This window comes from Chiloscyllium punctatum, chromosome 3, assembly GCF_047496795.1.
Source record: "Chiloscyllium punctatum isolate Juve2018m chromosome 3, sChiPun1.3, whole genome shotgun sequence".
NCBI classification, from domain to species: Eukaryota; Metazoa; Chordata; class Chondrichthyes; order Orectolobiformes; family Hemiscylliidae; genus Chiloscyllium; species Chiloscyllium punctatum.
The window spans coordinates 160,410,153-160,431,220 of record NC_092741.1 but is presented as its reverse complement, the minus strand read 5'-3'; the positions used below and the strand labels follow the sequence as shown (position 1 = coordinate 160,431,220).

The following is a 21,068-nucleotide window of genomic DNA, read 5'->3' as shown; positions in this document are numbered from 1 at the left end:
TCCCATTCACAACAAGGTCCCTTTCCTTTGAGAAAACTGAACAAAATACTCATTCAGGGCTTCCTCTACTGCTCAGACTCCACGCACAAGTTCCCAACGCAATCCCTGATCGGCTTGATCTTCTCCCTGATCATTCGCTTATTCCTCACACATGCGTAAAATGCCTTTGGTTTCTCCCTAATCTTATTTGCCAAGCCATTTTCGTGCCCCCTCCTGGCTTTCCTCAGTCCACTTTTGAGCTTCTTTCTAGTAAGCCTGTCATCCTCTAAAGCTGTGCTAGATCCTTGCTTCCCCCACCTTACGTAAGCTGCCTTCTTCCTTTCGACAAGAAGTTCCTCTGTTCTCGTCATCCAGGGTTCCTTAATCTTACCCCTGCTTACCTGTCTCAGGGGAACAAATTTGTGCATCACTCACAACAACAGCTCTTTGAACAGTCTCCACATGTCTATTGTGCCTTTTCTGTGGAACAATTGCTCCCAGTCTGTACTTCCCAGCTCCTATCTGATAGCGTCATAATTTCCTTTTCCCTAATTAAATATCTACCCTCGGTAACTGCTCCTTTCCCTATCTGAGGCTATGTTAAATGTTAGGCAGCTGTAATCACTGTCACCAAGTGTTCTCCCACCTGAGATTTGACACCTGTCCTGGCTCAGTGCTGAGCACCAAATCCAAAATGACCTCTGCCCTCGTCGGTCTGTCTACATACGGAGTAAGGAAACCCTCCTGAACACACCTGACAAAAACAGCTCCACCCAAACCATCTGCACTAAGGAGGTTCCAGTCGATATTGGGAAAGTTGAGGTCACCCATAACTACAACCCTGCTACCTCTGCACTTGTCCAGAATCTGCCTGTCATGCGTTCTTCACTCTCTCTACTGCTATTAGATGGTCTGTAGAAAACCCCAATGAGGTGGCTGCTCACTTGCTGTTCCTGACTTCCATCCATATGATTCAGCAGACAGACCTTCCTCTACACCTTCATTTCTGTAGCTGTGATGCACTCTGATTAGCAATACTACGCCCCCTCCTCGTTGTTTTGAAATGTTCTAAACCCTGGAATATCAAGCAACTATTCCTGTCTCTGTGAAACCCACGTCTCCGCTATGGCCACAACATCGTATCCCCAAGTACTGATCCATGCTCCAAGTTCGTCACTCTTATTTCTGACACTCCTTGCATTGAAGCAGACACACTTTAACCGATCCCTTTGTTTCATCACATGAGAAACCTTCCTGATAGATTCACTACATCCTGTCACTCACCCATCTGCAACTGTCCCCCTCATATGTGGCTCTGATTCCCACCCCCTAGATTTAGCAAACCTTCCCGGCTTTTGTACTCTATGCCTCCAATTATAAAGCTTGGGATACCAGACACCTTATTAACTGTTTTGTTAATCTGTGCACATCTCTTTCAAAGTGACAGGGCAAACACCCTCAGTGGCTCTCCTCGCATCAGTTTCTAAAATGGTATATCTTAGCTTGTTTGTTTCTCATTCCTCCCAAAATGTATCATCTCACTCTATGCTGAATTTTAATCAGAACCGTGTCCATTCCATTCCCTCAGGTTTTGCTACACGTACATGGAATGGTTCAGTATCTGAAGAGTGACAATTAGTACTGATCAGCAACAGACAACCCCACTTCTGTCCTAATGACTTAAGCAAGATTGAAATTAGCCCTCCTAATTGCTCCTCATCCTTCTCTGTAATTAGTTAAGTGGTACTGGGGACTAATCCAGAATCTGACCTCAGTTTAAACTTATCTTCACTGTAAACTTATCCCCTTAAACTCCAACTACAGCATCTCATTCTTCTAAAGTTATTGGCCCATGACTTCCAGCTCTTCATCTCCAGTGCAAAATGTTCTGCATGCTCACCTCCACTATTTAAAAAAAAGATTTTAAAATTAACAATCAAATAGCAATTTTCCATATACAAAATAAGGGTTCTCCACTACAATCTGTGAATCATGCCATCATTTAACTAGATTTTGGGCAGAAAAACATTACACTTTGGAATGCAGGATACGCAAGGTCCATTTTCACGTGTGAATGCAAACATTAAATAGAGAAAACATGTAATACGTAAACTGTAATGTTTCACATGAAGAATTTGTTAAGCATGTACAAGAAAATTTTCTGATTTAGTATGCGGATAGAAAAAGTGCAAAACTTGACCTACTCTTCGGAAATAAGGCCGGGGAAAAGTGAGGACTGCAGATGCTGGAAAAGCACAGCAGGTTAGGCAGCTTCAGAAGAGCAGGAGAATCGACGTTTCAGGCAAAAGCCCTCCATCAGGAACCCTTGAATCTAGTCACTTCCTCCAGGTGAAAGGGGTAGCCATGGCCACCCGCATGGGCCCCAGCTATGCCTGTCTCTGTGTTGGCTATGTGGAACAATCTATCTTTTGGAGTTACACCGGCACCATTCCCTCCCTTTTCCTTCGCTACATTGATGACTGCATCGGTACCAGCTCGTGCTCCCACATGGAGCTTGAACAGTCCATCAACTTCACCAACACATTCCACCCCAACTTTAAATAAGGCAGAGTAGGTGACTGAGGTGTCAGTGGGGGAGCATTTTGGGGTCAGCAACCATAATTCTATTAGCTTTAAAATAGTGATGAAAAAGGATAGACCGGATATAAAAGTTGAAATTCTAAATTGAAGGTTAATTTTGATGGTATTAGGCAAGAGCATTCAAAAGCTGATCGAGGGAAAATGTTTGCAGGTTAAGGGAAGGCTGGAAAATGGGAAGCCTTCAGAAATGAGATAACTAGAGTCCAGAGACAGTGTATTTCTGTTAGGGTGAAAGGAAAGGCTGGTGGTTGTAGGGAATGCTGGATCACAAAAGAAATTGAGGGTTTGGTTAAGAAAAAGGAAGCATATGTCAGATATAGACTAGATAGAGCAAATGAATCTTAGAAGATTATATGGGCAGTAATAGTATACTTGAGAGGGAAACCAGGAGGGCAAAAAGGGGACACGAGATAGCTTTGGCAAATAGAATTAAGGAGTATCCAAAGGGTTTCTACAAACATATTGAGGACTAAAGGGGTAACTGGGGAAAGAATAGGGTCTTTGTGTGGAGCCACAGGAGATGGGGGAGATACTAAATGAGTATTTTGCATCAGTGTTTACTGTGAAAAAGGACATGGAAGATCTAGAATGTGGGGAAATAGATGGCGACATCTTGAAACATGTCAATATTAGACGAAGTGCTGGATATCTTGAAACGCATAGAAGTGGATAAATCCCCAGGACCCGATCAGGTGTAACCTAGAATTCTGTGGGAAGCTAGGGAAGTGATTGTTGGGCCCCTTGCTGAGATATTTCTATCATCACAGGTGAGGTGCCGGAAGACTGAAGGTTGGCAAAGTTGTGCCACTATTTAAAGGTGGCAAGAAAAAGCCAGGGAACTATAGACCAGTGAGCCTAACATCGGTGGTGGGCAAGTTGTTGGAGGGAATCCTGAAGGACAGGATGTACATGTATTTGGAAAGGCAAGGACTGATTTAGGGATAGTCAACATGGCTTTGTGCATGGGAGATCACGTTTCACAAACTTGATTTTTTAAAAATTAACAAAGAGAATTGATGAGGGCAGAGCAGTGGACGTGTTCTAAATGGACTTCGGTAGGGCGTTCAACAATGTTCCTAACTGGTTAGGAAGGTTAGATCTCATGGTATATAGGGAGAACTAGCCATTTGGATACAGAACTGGCTCAAAAAGGTAGAGACACAGAGTGGTGGTGAAGGTTGTTTTTCAGACTGGAGGCCTGTGACCAGTGGAGTGCCACAAGGATTGGTGCTGGGTCCACTACTTTTCGTCATTTAGATACATAATTTAGGTGCCAACATAGGAGGTACATGACACCAAAATTGGAGGTGCAGTGGACAGCAAAGAAGGTTACCTCAGATTACAACGGGATCTTGATCAGATGGGTCAATGGGCTGAGGAGTGGCAGATGGAGTTTAATTCAGATAAATGCGAGGTGCTGCATTTTGGGAAAGCAAATCTTACACTTATTGGTAAGATCCGAGGGAGCGTTGCTGAACAAAGAGACCTTGGAGTGCAGGTTCAGAGCTCCTTGAAAGCAGAGTTGCGGGTAGATAGGATAGTGAAGGAGGCATTTGGCATACTTTCCTTTATTGGTCATAGTATTGAGTACAGGAGTTGGGAAGTCATGTTGCGGCTGTACAGAACATTGGTTAGGCCATTGTTGGAATATTGCGTGCAATTCTGGTCTCCTTCCTATCTGAAAGATGTTGTGAAACTTGAAAGGGTTCAGAAAAGATTTACAAGGATGTTGCCAGGGTTGGAGGATTTGCACTATAGTGAGAGCTTGAATAGGCTAGGGCTGTTTTCCGTGGAGTGTTGGAGGCTGAGGGGTGACCTTATAGAGATTTATAAAATCACGAGGGACATGGATAGGGTAAAGAGACAGTCTTTTCCCTGGAGTGGGGGAGTCCAGAACTAGACGACCTAGGTTTATGGCGAGAGTGGAAAGATAAAAAAAAAGACGTAAGGGACAACCTTTTCATGCAGAGGGTGGTGCACGTGTGGAATGAGCTGCCAGAGGATGTGGTGGAGGCTGGTACAATTACAACATTTAAAAGGCATCTGGATGGGTACATGAATAGGATGTTTTTGGCGGGATATAGGCCAGGTAGTGGCAGGTGGGACAAGTTTGGTTTGGGATATCTATTCAGCATGGATGAGTTGAGCCGTAGGGACTGTTTCCGTGCTGTACATCTCTGACTTTAAGAAATGCAAGGCATGACGTATCAAGGAAATAAAAACAAAATTAGAAACTTTAAGTTATAGCATCCTCAAACAAAATACCAGATGATACAAATTCAGAGCAGCAGATCAACTGGCCCTTGAAACCACTTCATTCAGTAAGGTCATGGCTCGGGGAAAGTGAGGACTGCAGATGCTTGAGATTAGAGTTGAGAGTGTGGTACTGGAAAAGCGAAGCAGGTCAGACAGCATGTGAGAAGCAGCAGAATTGAAGTTTCGGGCAAGAGCCCTTCATCTTGTTGAAGGGCTCATGGCCAAAACATGGATTCGCCTGCTCCACAGGATCATGGCTCATCCAATTCTGGAGAGAAAAAGTGAGGACTGCAGCTGCTGGAGATCAGAGCTGAAAATGTGTTGCTGGAAAAGCGCAGCAGGTCAGGCAGCATCCAAGGAACAGGAGAATCGACGTTTCGGGCATCCTGAAGAAGGGCTGATGCCCGAAACGTCGATTCTCCTGTTCCTTGGATGCTACCTGACCTGCTGCGCTTTTCCAGCAACACATTTTCAGCTCAACCAATTCTGGCTCCAGTGCCAAATTTCTACCTGTCCCATACAATTTTAGATTCATTAAAAAAGTAGTCAGTCAATTTGCCTTAAAATTAGTCATTCTGTGGGGAAGAGTTCTAAAGACTTATGGTCGACATAAAATATTTTTTTATCCCATCTAGTTTTTTTCACATGGGAATTATTCTTTCAGCATACATCCTGTCAAGTCATCTCAAGTCTTGCACGTCTCAATGAAATTACCTCCCATTATTCTAAAAACTCCAATGGATGCAGACCCAATCTGTCCAACCTTGCCTTGTGAGCTAACTTCTCACCACCCCAGTAGTTGAGCGCGCCTTCTCCAAAAATGCTTCGGTATCATTTATATCTTTTCTTGAAAAAGGAGACCAAAACTGTATACAGTACAGCAGATTTGATCTCAGCTACATCCTGTACAATAGCAAAATATCATTTTGTATTTGATGTCCTTTTTAATAAAAAAATTCCCTTTGCTTTCTTGATCACTTGCTGCACCTGAATTCAACTGTGTGATCCATGTAGCATGAAACCCAGATCCCTCTATTCTTCAAAGTTTGAATAAGTTGCTTTTTTATTCATTCTGCCCAAGTGGACAAGTTCACATTTTGCTAAATTGTACTCTATTTACCAATTTTTGGCCTATTCACTCAACTTACCACTTTGCTGACTTTTCACGTTCTCTTTCACAACTCCTTTTCCTACCAATCCTTGTGTCAACAAGTTTAGCAACCAGGCATTTGGTTCTGTCATCAATATAAACTATAAACCGTGGAGGCCCCAGTATTGATCACGCTGTCAGAAACCGGCAACTTGAAATGTGGTCCACTTGTGCTTGTTTGTTTTTTCTAAGTTAACCAATCCTCCATGCTATTATGTTAAACCATGTAACATGAATTCCTATTTTACACTATGAACACCTTTTTAAATGCATTCAGGCACATACCTCTCTGGCAACATTGCTTGTCTTGACTTCCTGAATGACAGTCCCAAACACTATGTAGTCAACATCTGCTTTTGGAATGTTAGTCCTTGTAAGTAGACCCCTGTATGAAGAAAAATATGATCAGTTCCTAAAACAAAACTAATATTCTGAATTGGATCAATTTACTGCAAATACAAAAATTGCAAATTTGATCATCATACTTACTGTAGTGCTGTTCTGGCCAAGTCGTGTGGCATCAAATCGGCATATCTATCAGTAAAACAGTTACATTAAAGATCCATTCTGACGTGAAACGGAATTATACATAGTACTGAACCAATGATTTGAAAATTCAACATGCCTGTGAGCCAAAAATACTTTTCTTTAGCTTCAGTAAATTAAAAACAATTTTCTTTATATTCAGGTTTTCATTCCAGTAATCCTATTCTCACTATACTCAATGACTTTGATTGCTGTGCTTAAGCTTGATACATACGTACATGGAAACAGCAGGCTCTCAAACCACAAGTGCAAAATAAAACATACAGAGGATGAAATGAGTATCCTCACAGCAGGAGGAAGGGGGAGCAAAGCAGACAGAAAAAAAGCAAAGGCTAAATTCCATGCTGCAAAATCACAACTTCATAGCGTCACAAAGCAGATTAAGAGTCGGAGGTAGGAAATGGGAGTTAGGAACTAACCAGCTCCATGAACATACCTCCATCCTGACCAAAAAAAAGACAAGGACAAAAAAAAACAAAAAAGCCACAGATGCTGGAAATCTTGAAACAAAAACAGAAATGGATGGAAAATCTCAGCAGGTCTGCCACATCTGAAGAGAAATCAGAGTTAACAATTTGTGTCCAGTGACCCTTCGTCAGAACTGATGGTAGCTGTATATTTCACTTCCAATTTCCACCTCACTCTCACTGTCACATGGTCCATCTCTGACTCTCCCTTTCCCAACATCTGTTTGCATTTCTCGGGACAGGCTTGCCACGAATGTCCACTACATATCCAACAAAAACTGCTGGAAAAGCTCAGCAAGTCCAGCACTATCACTGGAGAGAAATCAGAGTTAACTCTGATTTCTCTGCACAAATGCTGCCAGACCTGAGGTTTTCCAGCAATTTGTTTTCGCTGCCGATTTCCTGTATCTGCAATGCTTTCGATTTTTATCCACTATATCTGGACTGGCTAATTACCTGGCCTACACATCCTCAAACCCCTGCTTCCTGTAAAGACTATTCCATTTTCCCAGTTCCTCCGTCTCCATCGCATCAGTTCTGATGACGCCAACTTTGATAAGGGGGGCCTCTGAAATGTTCATCTTGATTTCACCATTGTATTTAAACAGTGAAAAGCTTTGGTGAGCAGTACAGCTAGATCATAGCAAACAAGGATGTACGGATCACAGGGTGCTTCGACAGAGCAAGCCATACAAATTAGTGCAGAGGAGGTGCACGAGCAAGACCAACATTACTAAGATCAACATTATTTGAAGTTACGGACTCCGTCTGCTTCATCAGCCGAATAATGGCAGCGAAAAAGCATTTCTTGAACCTGTCAGAGTGTGTGCGCATGTGTTCAAGATTCTGTACCTTCTACCTGATAGAAGAGATTGGAGAAGAGCAGAACTGGAGTGGTATAAGTCTTTGATGATGTTGACAGCCTTTCCACAGTAACAAAAAGTGTAAATGGAGTCCATGGACGGGAGGTTGGTCTCTGTGACGTGATGGTCTGGGCTGTGCACATGACCTTCTGTAGTTTCTTGCTGTCCTGGGCAGAACAGTTGCCATGTCAGGATGTTATGCACACAGATAGTATGCTTTCAATGGTGTATCTGTGAAGGTTGGTGAGGGTTTTAAAATGGACATGCCAAATTTCCTCAGCTGCCTGAAGAAGAAAAGATGTTGTACTGTCTTCTTGACAGTCTCATCTACATGGGGAGTCTAGGACAGATTGTTGGTCAGTCACTCCCAGGAACGTAGCGCTCTTGACCCTCTCAACTTCTGCTCCATTGATTTGGATGGGGGCATATCCTCCTCCTCCTATCTTGCTGAAGTCAATGATCAGTTCTTTAGTTTTGCCAAAATTGAGACAGAGGTTGTTCTCATTACACCATGACACCAAGACATCTATCTCCTTCCTGTATTCTGACTCATCATTTGGTATCTGTCCTGCCATAGTGGCATCGTTAGCAAACACGTAGTTGGCGTGCATTTGGAATTTGGCAACACAGTAGTCAGTGTACAGCGAATACTGTAGGGGGGCTGAGAATGCGTCCTTTGTTGGGGGGGGGGGGGGGGGGGGGGGCAGGCTCCAGTGTTGAGGTTTATCGTGGAGGGCGTGCAATTGTTTGTCTTCATTGATTGCGGAGTGTGGGTCAGGAAGCTGAGGATCCAGTTGCAGAGGGCAGAGCAGAGACCTAGGTCTCAGAGTTTTGAGATCATTCTGGAGGGGCATTATGGTGTTGAGGGCAGAGCCATAGTTGATGAGTAGTCATCTGATGTAGGTGTCCTTGCTATCCAGACGTTTCTGGGATGAGCGGAGGGCTAGGGAAACGGCATCTGCTATGGTCCTGTTTTGTGGGCATGCAAATTGCAGAGGATTGAGGCAGGCTGGGAGGCTCGAGTTGATATGGGCTATGACTAGCCTCTCAAAGCACTTCATGACTATGGAGGTCAGAGCCACTGGGTGGTAGACATTAAGGAACCTTACATTCCCTTCCTTCAGTGTGGTGGCCTTCTTGAAGCAGGTCAGAATTTCTGCTTGTAGGATTGAGGGGTTGAAGATATCAGTTTATACCTCATCTAGCTAGCCCACACTGGATCGAAGTGCGCGAGTGGGACTCTGTCCAGGCCCATCTGATGTCTACAGCAGTGACGGATGGAACAAGTGCATTCGGGTTGTTGAAGCAGGTGACACTGGTCTTCTACTTGAACTGAGCATAGAACGCATCGAGTGCATCAAGGAGGGATATGGTTTTGTCTGCTATCTTACTGTGCTTCAGTGTGTATCCTGCTATGTTATGTAGGCCTTGCCACAGTCCATATGGTTGGTTTGGGCCTCTAACTTAGTCCTGTACTGCCCCTTGACATCTCTGAATGCTGTGCAGAGGTCAGACCTGGATTTTCTGTACTGTCTGGGTCGCCCGACCTGAATGCTGAATGCTTGGTCTTCAGTAGGCAGTGGATTTCCTAGTTCATCCAAGGTTGCCAGTTGAGGAACACCCAAAATTGCTTCTTTGACATGAAATCCTGCACGCACTTGCTAATGAAGTCTGTGACAATGGTCGGGTACTCGTCAAGGTTATCTGCTGAGGTCTTGAATATGGTCCAGTCCTCCGATTCTAAGTAGTCCTGGAGAAGCTAGTCTGCTGTCTCAGACAGGTATTGTACTATTTTCTGTCAAGGATCCTCCATTTTCACCTTCTGCTTGTCAGCAGGGAGCAAGAACATTCATGGAAGCATTTTGATCTGATTTTCCGAAGTACAGGCAGGGAACGGAGTGGTAGGCATCTTTGATAGTTATGTAGCAGTGGTCCAAGTTGTTTGGTTCTCTAGTGGGGCAGAAGATATTTTGGCAGCACTCTCTTGAGGTTGGTGAGTATGAAGCTGCCAGCCACAATGAATAACACCTTGGGAAATTTTGTCTCCAGAGCATTTGTAGCAGTGCAAATTTCACCCAGAACTATATTCACTTCAGAATGGGGTGATATGAAGATTGCTGTCAGGATGGAGGAAGTGAACTCATCCAGCAGATATTAGAGACAATATTTCACTGTAAGGTATTCGACGTCTGGGGACTTGCTTTCTCAACCAAGGATTTCTTAGCAGTGTAACTGACAGGGCCTTCAGCTGGACACGAGTGGGTACTGCACTGCTGGAGATGAGAGCCAAGATTAGAATGGTGCTGGAAAAGCACAGCAAGTCAGGCAGCATTCAAGGAGCAGGGAAAAAAAAAGAGAAAAAACCCAACCACATTTTGGACAAAAGCCCTTCAAGCTGGGTCCAACCTAACTGCCACTTCAATGCTCATTCCCTTCCTTCCCTCCACAACAGCGAGAGGGTTCACTTGTTCTCACCTACCATCTCATCAGCATCCACATCCAGAGGATCATGAGCTGCCATTTCTCCCACTTCCAGTGGGATGCTATCAGACACATATTTCGTTCTCCTCTCTTATCAGTGACCTGCAGGGTCCATTCCTGGGATACCTTGGTCAACTCTTCACTCCCAACATGCCTCCACAGCCTCATTGCACCTTCCCTGCAATCGCAGAAAGCTCAACTCCAGCCTGCTTACTGCCTCTTTTCTCATTATCCCAGGACACATACATGCCTTCCAGGTGAAGCAGCGCTATACTCAATCTGCTCACAAGGTGGTCTCTGCTACATTGAAGTAAATGAAGCACATAGCTTCATAGTCACATTCAGTCACAAAAAGACCTGGAGTGTCCAGTTGCTTGCCACTTGAACACACCACTGTTCTCTGGCCAACATCTGTCTCAGGTTTGCTGCACTGCTCCAGCAAAGCTCACCACAAGCTGGAAGAACAGCACCTCAATTTTCAGCTTGGGAACCCTGCAGCCTTCTGGACTTAATATCAAGTTCAACAATTTCAGGGCTTGAGCACCTTTTTCCCATGCTTTCCTTCCACTCTTTTTAAATGAGGCCGTGGCATCAAATGGATTGCTACCACACACTACCCATTATCAGCCACCAACAGTCCCCAATATCTGCATTAACCACTCCTTTGATAACCTCATCTTAGGCCTAAGGGGTCAATATTGAGTTCTCGAATTTCAAATAACCTCTGTTCCCATCACCCAACTCTCTTCACAGCCCCTTACCCCTCCCTTCCATTCCTCTCATCAACCCTTCCTTCGAGCCACCAACCCGATTCATTCTTCCCATCGACTAACCACGTCTTACTCTCTACCTATACTCACAAATTCCTACCTCACCCCCTTTATCTGCAGCTCCCCTTACACCCACCCACACTCCTGGAGAAGGGTTACACCCAAAATATTAACTTCTTCACCTCCTGATGCTGCCTGGCATGCTAAGTTCTTCCAGCCCTCTGTTTGCCTACCCTGGATTCCAGCATCTGCAGGTTCTTGTCTGACTTCAACCACTCTTGTCTGTTTCTTGTTTGGAAAAAAAGAAAAAAACAACAGCAGTTTTAAAGGGGAGAAGCACAGACAAAGGAAGCGCATGGTGAGGACAGGGAGGGGGAACGGGGTGAGGGAAGTGAGGGATTAACAAACAGCGAAATTCACAACTAATCTTGGGGGAACCTATTTGGGTGAAGTTCACAGCACAGAATCAGATAATTTACCGCTGTATTAAGTGTGTCCAATAGAAAGGATGTATTAGTGAGTACGGTGGGTTTTTTCTTGATTGTATGTTTTTGGAGATAGGTCTCTTGATTAAACAAAATAAGCCATAACTATTAATTTAACCTGGGGCAGTGTTTTGTAGAGGAATAAGACAGTGTTATTTTCTGGGCCTGCAGATTGTGAAGGAGCAAAAATGGCCTTTGCAGTGATATGCACTTCTTGTCAGACGTGGGAGTTTAAAGAGAGTTTAAGGGTTACTGAGGATTATATCTGCCATAAATGCTGTTGGATGTGCATCTTATCAGATCGAGTGGATCGGTTGGAGAGACAGTTAGAAGCCATGAGGAATTTACAACAGCATGTGATGGATGGCAGTTATAGGAAGCAGGGAAGGGGAGTCTCAAATACCATCACATAGATCGATTAACTCCAGGAAAGGTAAGAGAGGTAGGCACCTAGTGCAGGAGTCTTTTGTGAATATACCCATTTCAAACAGGTATGTGGTTTTGAAAATGTAGGGGGTGATGGATTCTCAGGGGAATGTAGCACGAACAGCCACGTTTCTGGTACTGAGACTGGCTCTAATGCAACGAGGGGTACATCGGCTTCCATGACATCAATTGTGTTAGGGGATTCTGTAGTCTGAGGTACATACAGACGTTTCTGTGGCCAGCAGTGGAAACACAGAATGGTGTGTTGTTTCCCTGGTGCCAGGATCAAGGATATCTCAGCATGCAGAACGTTCTCAGAGGGGAGAGGGGCCAGCAAGAGGTAATTGCCCACATTGGAACCAACAACACAGGAAGGGAAGAGGTTAAGATTCTGAAGGGGGATTACAGAGAGTTAGGCAGAAATTTAAAAAGGAGATCCTCGAGAGGAGTAATATCTGGATTACTCCCAGTGCTACAAGCGAGTGAGGGCAGGAATAGGAGGATAGAGCAGATGAATACATGGCTGAGGAGCTGGTGTACGGGAGAAGGATTCACATTTTTGGATCATTGGAATCTCTACTGGGGTAGAAGCGACCTGTTCAAGAAGGACGGATTGCACCTAAATTGGAAGGGGACTAATATACTGGCAGGGAAATTTGCTAGAACTGCTTGGGAGGATTTAAACTAGTAAGGTGGGGGGGTGGGACCCAGGGAGATAGTGAGAAAAGAGATCGATCTGAGACTGGTACAGTTGAGATCAGAAGTGAGTCAAACAAACAGTCAGGGCAGGCAGGGACAAGGTAGGACTAATAAATTAAACTGCATTTATTTCAATGCAAGGGGCCTAACAGGGAAGGCAGATGAACTCAGGGCATGGTTAGGAACATGGGACTGGGCGATCATAGCAATTACAGAAACATGGCTCAGGGATGAGCAGGACTGGCAGCATAATGTTCCAGGAAACAAATGCAACAGGAAGGATAGAAAGGGAGGCAAGAGAGGAGGGGGAAGTGGCATTTTTGATAAGGGATAGCGATACAGCTGTGCTGAGGGAGGATATTCCTGGGAATACATCCAGGGATGTTATTTGGGTGGAACTGAGAAATAAGAAAGGGACGATCTCCTTATTGGGATTGTATTATAGACCCCCTAATAGTCAGAGGTAAATTGAGAAACAAACTTCTAAGGCGATCCGAGCTCCTAAGAGTAATGACGGTATTAGGCAAGAACTTTTGAAAGCGAATTGGGGGCAGATGTTCTTAAGTAAAGGGACGACTGGATCTAAGAATAATACGGTGGTTATGATAGGGGATTTCAACTTTCCAAACGTAGACTGGGACTGCCATAGTGTTAAAGATTTAGATGGAAAGAATTTGTTAAGTGCATACAAGACAATTTTCTGATTCAGTATGTGGATGTCCCTACTAGAGAAGGTGCAAAACTTGACCTACTCTTGGGAAATAAGGCAGGGCAGGTGACTGAGATGTCAGTGGGGGAGCACTTTGGGGCCAGCAACCGTAAGACATAGGAGCAGAAGTAAAGCCATTCGGCCCATCGAGTCCACTCAGCCATTCAATCATGGCAGAGGGGCATTTCAACTCCACTTACCCGCATTCTCCCCGTAGCCCTTAACTTCTTGATCTCACAAGGAATTATCAATCTCTGCCTTGAAGACATTTAGCGTCCCAGCCTCCACTGCACTCTGCGGCAATGAATTCCACAGGCCCACCACTCTCTGGCTGAAGAAATGTCTCTGCATTTCTGTTCTGAATTTGCCCCCTCTAATTCTAAGGCTGTGTCCACAGGTCCTAGTCTCCTTGCCTAACGGAAACAATTTCCTAGCGTCCACCCTCTCCAAGCCATGTATTATCTTGTTAGATTCTATTAGATCTCCCCTTCGTCTTCTAAACTCCAATGAATACAATCTCAGGATCCTCAGCCATTGCTCATTATGTTAGACCTACCATTCTAGGGATCATCCGTGTGAATCTCCGCTGGACACGCTCCAGTGCCAGTATGTCCTTCCCGAGGTGTGGGGACCAAAACTGGACACAGTACTCCAAATGGGGCCTAACCAGAGCTTTATTAAGACTCAGTAGCACAACGGTGCTTTTATATTCCAACCCTCTTGAGATAAGTGACAACATTGCATTCGCTTTCTTAATCACGGTCTCAACCTGCATGTTTACCTTTAGAGAATCCTCAACTAGCACTCCCAGATCCCTTTGTACTTTGGCTTCACGAATGTTTTCACCATTTCGGAAGTAGTCCATGCTTGTATTCTTTTTTCCAAAGTGCAAAACCCCGAATTTGCTCACATTGAATTCCATCAGCCATTGCCTGGACCACTCTCCCAAACTGTCTAGATCCTTCTGCAGCCTCCCCACTTACTCAGTACTACCTGCCTGTCCACCTAACTTCGTATCATCAGCAAACTTCGCTAGAATACCCCCAGTCCCTTCATCCAGATCATTAATATATAACGTGAACAGCTGCGGCCCCAACACGGCACCCTGTGGGACACCGCTTGTCACCGGCTGCCATTCCGAAAAAGAACCTTTTATCCCAACTCTCTGCCTTCTGTCAGACAGCCAATCCTCAATCCAAAGCAGTAGCTCACCTCGAACACCATGGGCACTCACCTTACTCAGCAGCCTCCCGTGTGGCACCTTATCAAAGGCCTTTTGGAAGTCTAGGTAGACCACATCCACTGGGTTTCCCCGGTCTAACCTACTTGTCACCTCTTCAAAAGAATTCCAACAGGTTTGTCAGGCACGACCTACCTTTACTAAATCCATGTTGACATGTTCTAATCCGACCCTGCTCTTCCAAGAATTTAGAAACCCCATCCTTAATGATGGATTCTAGAATTTTACCAACAATAATTCTATTAGATTTAAAATGGCAATGGAAAAGGATAGACCAGATATAAAAGTTGACATTCTAAATTGGAGAAAGGCCAGTTTTGACGTTATTAGGCAAGAACTTTCAAAAGCTGATTGAGGGCAGTGTTCAGAGGTAAAGGGAGGGCTGGAAATGGGAAGCCTTCAGAAATGAGATAACGAGAATCCAGAAAAAGTATATTCCTGACAGGGTGAAAGGAAAGGCTGGTAGATACAGGGAATGCTGGATGACTAAAGAAATTGAGGGTTTGGTTAAGAAAAAGAAGGAAGCATATGTAGGGTATAGACAGGATAGATCGAGTGAACCCTTAGGAGAGTAGAAAGGAAGTAGGAGTATACGTAAGAGGGAAATCAGGAGGGCAAAAAGGCGACATGAGATAGCTTTGGCAAATAGAATTAAGGAGAATCCAAAGGGGTTTTACAAATATATTAAGGACAAAAGGGTAACCAGGGAGAGAATAGGGCCCCTCAAAGATCAGCAAGGCAGCCTTTGTGTGGAGCCACAGAAAACGGGGGAGATACTAAATGAGCATTTTGCATCAGTATTTACTGTCGAAAAGGATATGGAAGTTGAAGACTGTAGGGAAATAGATGGTGACATCTTGTAAAATGTCCAGATTACAGAGGAGGAAGTGCTGGATGTCTTGAAATGCATGAATGTGGATAAATCCCCAGGACCTGATCGGGGTACCTGAGAACTCTGTGGGAAGCTACAGAAGTAATTGCTGGGCATCTTGCTGAGATACTTATATCAATTGTCACAGGTGAGGTGCCGGAAGATTGGAGGTTGGCAAACATGTTGCCACTGTTTAAGAAGGGTGGTAAGGACAAGCCAGGGAACTACAGACCAGTGAGCCTGACCTCAGTAGTGGGCAAGTTTCTGGAAGTAATCACAAGGGACAGGATGTACATGTTCTTGGAAAGGCAAGGGCTGATTAGGGATAGTCAACATGGCTTTGTGCGTGGGAAATCATGTCTCATAAACTTGGTCGAGTTATCTGAAGTAGTATCAAAGAGGATGGATGAGGGCAAAGCGGTAGATGTGATCTATATGGACTTCAGTAAGGTGTTCGACAAGGTTCCCCATGGGAGACTGATTAGCAAGGTTAGATCTCATGGAATACAGGGAGAACTAGCCATTTGGATACAGAACTGGCTCAAAGGTAGAAGACAGGCTGGTGATGGAGGGATGTTTCTCAGACTGGAGGCCTGTGACCAGTGGAGTGCCACAAGGATCGGTGCTGGGTCCTCTACTTTTTATCATTTACATAAATGATTTGGATGCGAGCATAAGAGGTCCAGTTAGCAAGTTTGCAGATGAAAGACAAATTAGAGGTGTAGTGGACAGCGAAGAGGGTTATTTCAGATTGCAACAGGATCATGACCAGATGGGCCAATGGGCTGAGAAGTGGCCGATGGAGTTTAATTCAGATAAATGCAAGGTGCTGCATTTTGGGAAAGCAAATCTTAGCAGAAACTTATACACTTAATGGTAAGCTCCCAGAGAATGTTACTGAACAAAGAGACCTTGGAGTGCAGGTTCATAGCTCCTTGAAAGTGGAGTCGCAGGTAGATAGGATAGTGAAGAAGGCATTTGGTATGCTTTCCTTTACTGGTCAGAGTATTGAGTACAGGAGTTGGGAGGTCATGTTGCGGCTGTACAGGACATTGGTTAGGCCACTGTTGGAATATTGCGTGCAATTCTGGTCTCCTTCCTATCAGAAAGATGTTGTGAAACTTGAAAGGGTTCAGAAAAGATTTACAAGCATGCTGCCAGGGTTGGAGGATTTGCACTATAGGGAGAGGCTGAAAAGGCTAGGGCTATTTTCCCTGGAGCGGAGGCTGAGGGGTGACCTTTTAGAGGTTTACAAAATTGTGGGGGGCATGGATAGGGTAAATAGGCAAAGTCTTTTACCTGAGGTCAGGATGCCCAGAAACTAGAGGGCATAGGTTTAGGGTGAGAGGGGAAAGATATAAAAGAGACCTAAGGGACAACTTTTTCATGCAGAGGGTGGTACGTGTATGGAATGAGCTGTCAGAGGATGTGGTGGAGGCTGGTACAACTGCAACATTTAAGAGGCATTTGGATAGGTAAATGAATAGGAAGGGTTTGGAGGGATATGGGCCAGGTGCTGGCAGGTGGTACTAGAGATTGGGTTGGGCGATCTGGTTGGCATGGAAGGGTTGGACCGAAGGGTCTGTTTCCATGCTGTACATCTCTATGACTCTATGGGTGCTATCTCTGCCTATTGTTTACTCTCACCCTATCTGCTATATAAAAAAAACATACTTTGCTTAGTTACCATGAGTGAGAAGGGTCACTGGACCCAAAAATGTTAAGCTCATTCCTGATGAAGGGCTTTTACTCAAAATGTCAATTTTCCTACTCCTTGAATGTTGCCTGACCTGCTATGCTTTTCCAGCACCACAAAATATTGACCTAAAAATGTTAAGTCTGATTTCTCTTTACCGCTGCTGCCAGACCTGCTGAGATTTTCCAGCAATTTCTGGTTTTCTTTCACATCTCCAACCTGGTAGTGCACACTCCACCTGGGGAAGCAGCTGCAGGCTAGAATCCTTGGATCAGGTACAGAATTGAAAATATACTGACAGCTGCACAAAAGCCTTAAACAAGTACTCAAATACTTGTTTAAAAAAAAACCATAGACCAGCGAAGCATATTTTAAACTTGCCTGTCTAACACGAGACTAAAGATTTCCACTGGCTCTTGATTCTTTGAAGGAGCCACAAACCACACATCCTGCAAGAGCTGGCCCAACTCCATGTAAGTAGCATGCTGATCTGAAATGCCCACCCCTGCAATTGAGCTAGCCAAGTTGGGAACGTTGTATGCAAGCTCACCAACAGTCACCTTGTTCCTTGCTGACAAAAATGGTAGTACTTCGGAATGGGGCTGTAAATCCAGGAATGGTGTTTTACCTACCTTGTGCCTTTATTCTGAATGACAATCTGGCCCCAAGCATGACGTGTGGATTTAAATCACATAATCCTTTTTACTTACGTGGTACCGGACATCAAAAATGGAGTTCGGACACCTTCAACGAGGACAACATTCCTTAAACCTGGTTTTGCTAGCGTTTTCTTACTGGTTGCTTGCACTGTTGACAGAATTTTAAGTCAACATAGACTTGTTATTAAAACTTTTAAGAATCAAGTACTAAGTTGACAAGTAAATGTATGCTGGTTATTAGCAAAATTATTATTTAAGCACTGTACCTTGAGGCAGACGGGGAGATACTGAACTCAACAAACGTACATCTAGTTTCAAAAGAGTAAGAGCATTAATAACCATTGCATCTCATCTCTTCACAGACATCAGAAACTCATTGAAATGCTCTATTTAAAAAAAAAATTCCCACAAAATAGACACAAGAATCTTTACATAATTATTTGATTAGGGCTTGGAATCTGAAATTTTCCCACCAACTCTCTCGAAATACCTTTGTCTTTTTTTAAAATGCCAAATGCCTTTGGGATCAACCTTACTTTAATAATCCTGTAAAACATTTTGCAGCAAAATAACCACGTCAGTGCTATTAATTAACCCAAAAATCCTCAACCCTTTCACAGTATTTGCCACTTGGTGTTCTGACATCAACTAGCCTTCTTGCTAATATTCCTGCTCAATGTTTTTCACCTTAACTTTCCCACAAGCCATTTCCCTGTATGCTGCTTCTAGTCCCAACTTCTCACCTGTCTTTTTCCCCTCTCTCTTTCCCATGTGGCCTCAGAATAAGTGGGGAACCCAGCAGAGATGAGGGTAATGAAGGGAAGTGGTGTGTGGAATGACCAACCAGTGAGCCACAGGAACGACAAGTGATTAGATTACTTAGTGTGGAAATAGGCCCTTCGGCCCAACAAGTCCACACCGACCCGCCGAAGTGCAACCCACCCATACCCCTAACCTAACACTACGGGCAATTTAGCATGGCCAATTCACCTGACCTGCACATCTTTGGAGTGTGGGAGGAAACCGGAGCACCAGGAGAAAACCCACGCAGACACGGGGAGAATGTGCAAACTCCACACAGTCAGTCGCCTGAGGCGGGAACTGAACCCGGGTCTCTGGCGCTGTGAGGCAGCAGTGCTAACCACTACTATGCCACCATGCTACCCTAAGTGTTGACACAGCTTCAGGATCCAGGAACTGAACCAATGAATTTTGTTAATTAATGTGACCCAGTTAATCATGACACGTTTGTATTGCAGCTCTAAGTTCTTGGTATAGAAAATTTACCAGCATTTTGTTCATAGAATAGTCGGGCAGTAAACACCATTTTGCTATTAAGATGAGCACAGTTGCAATTATTAACTGCATGGCTTTTAATGGATTGATTCATTGATTTGTCATGTGTATCCAGTTAGTGTAAAGCTTTGCTTATAAACAGTGCAAGCAGATCACAGTAAGCAAGGCTGTATCGATCAAAAGACTTAAGTTGAGGCATCTAGGTTATATTGCACAGTGTGCACGCTAGGCAAATTCAGCATCACCTGATGCTAGACAGTCCATTCATCAGTCTAATAGTGGCCAGGAAGAAGCTGTTCCTGAACCTGTTGGTACATGCGTTCAGGCTTCTGTATTTTTTGCCTGATGGAAGAGATTGTTGGAGATCATTACTGGGGTGCTATGTTGGCGGCCTTTCCGCGGCAGCAAACCATGTAAACGGAGTCCGTGGATGGAAGACCGGCTTCCATGATGGCCTGTGCTGTGCACATCACCTTCTGAAGTTTCTTATTGTCCTAGGCAGAACAGTTGCCATACCAGGCCATTATACACATGGACAGTATGCACTCAATGGTGCATCTGTTGAAGTTAGTGAGGGTCCTTACAGACATGCCAAATTTCCTGAACTGCCTGAGGAAGAAGAGGTGTTGTTGTGCCTTCTTGACCATGACATCTATGTGGGAAGTCCAGGATAGGTTGTCAGTTATTGTCACCCCAAGGAACTTGATGCCTACCACCCTCTCAAACTCAGCTCCCTTGATGTATATCGGGGTGTGTTCTTCTTTTTTTCTCTGAAGTCAATGATCAGTTCTTTAGTTTTGCCGACGCGGAGAGAGAAGTTGTTCTACTGCAAAACGCCATCTAGCGCTCCATCACCCTTCTGTATTTTGACTCGTCATCATCAGATAACTGCCCCAATACGGTGGCGTTGTCAGCAAATTTGTTGGTGACATTCATTTGGAATTTGGCAACACAGTCACAGTCATGGGTGTACAGGGAGTTCAGGCGGGAGCAGACGATACATCCTTGGAGGAAGGTCCAGTGTTGAGTGTTATTGTGGAAGTGCAGTTACATATCTTGTTGCACAACCATGTAGCATAGATGGAACACTGCCATGTAGTGGTGAGAATTTTAAAATTAAGGTGCAACTTAACCAAGAGCCAGTGTAGCTCAGTGAGTACACAGGTGAAGGGTGGTCAGTACTTGCCAAGTTTTAGGACAACAATTTGGATAACTTCAAACTTTTGAAGGGTAGAATACAGGAGACCACTCACATATGCATTGTCACATTCAAAATTATAGTTAAAAAAATCCATGAATGAGGTTTTCAGCAGCAGTTGAGCTGGGATAGCAGCAACGTCAGGTATGGGTACAGAAATGGCACTAGTTGGCCCCAGTATTGATGTGGCTATGTAGTTGGTGCTTATTTTCAGAAAAATATAAACAGCAAGGTTACAAAGAGCTTCATTTGGTCTCAGTTTTATCAGGAAAGGGAATAGAGTTAGCAGGGAGTAAATGGAATTTGGAGTGGGGAATGAAGATGATAGTTTCTGTTTTCACAATTTATTCGATGGAAATTTCTAAAACTAAGCATTGAAATCTCATTGTATAAAACATTGTTGCAATTTTAAAATCACTGAAGAAATAGCCAACTTTAACTCAAGTTCCATACTTAATGCCCTCAGAACTCTAGGCTTCTGATCATTTTCAGCTTCAGTCTGAAATACTGAATGTTAATATCAGGGGAGCATTCATAAGATTGCTGTAGCTTCGTAATGATTTCCCTAAACTGATCATAACTGACGCAACAAGAAATAAAATTACATAAAATTTCTGTATGGAGATGCGGAATACGTAGATGCGGAATACGTAGATACAGAATACATGTTATGCAG

General features: G+C 44.1%; 1 protein-coding gene across 3 annotated transcripts in view; it reads right to left on the bottom strand.

The window, feature by feature from the left end:
* Positions 1–21,068, bottom strand: part of hadhb (hydroxyacyl-CoA dehydrogenase trifunctional multienzyme complex subunit beta) — a 66,365-nt gene that overhangs the window by 37,668 nt on the left and 7,629 nt on the right. For all 3 annotated transcript variants that reach the window (XM_072563414.1, XM_072563420.1, XM_072563430.1), the window contains exons 3-6: positions 18,165–18,206; positions 17,950–18,046; positions 6,476–6,520; positions 6,272–6,371 (exon numbers count right to left, since the gene is read on the bottom strand). In XM_072563414.1, coding sequence (XP_072419515.1) covers positions 6,272–6,371; positions 6,476–6,520; positions 17,950–18,046; positions 18,165–18,206 — 284 coding nt within the window. The remainder of the gene's footprint in view (positions 1–6,271; positions 6,372–6,475; positions 6,521–17,949; positions 18,047–18,164; positions 18,207–21,068) is intronic.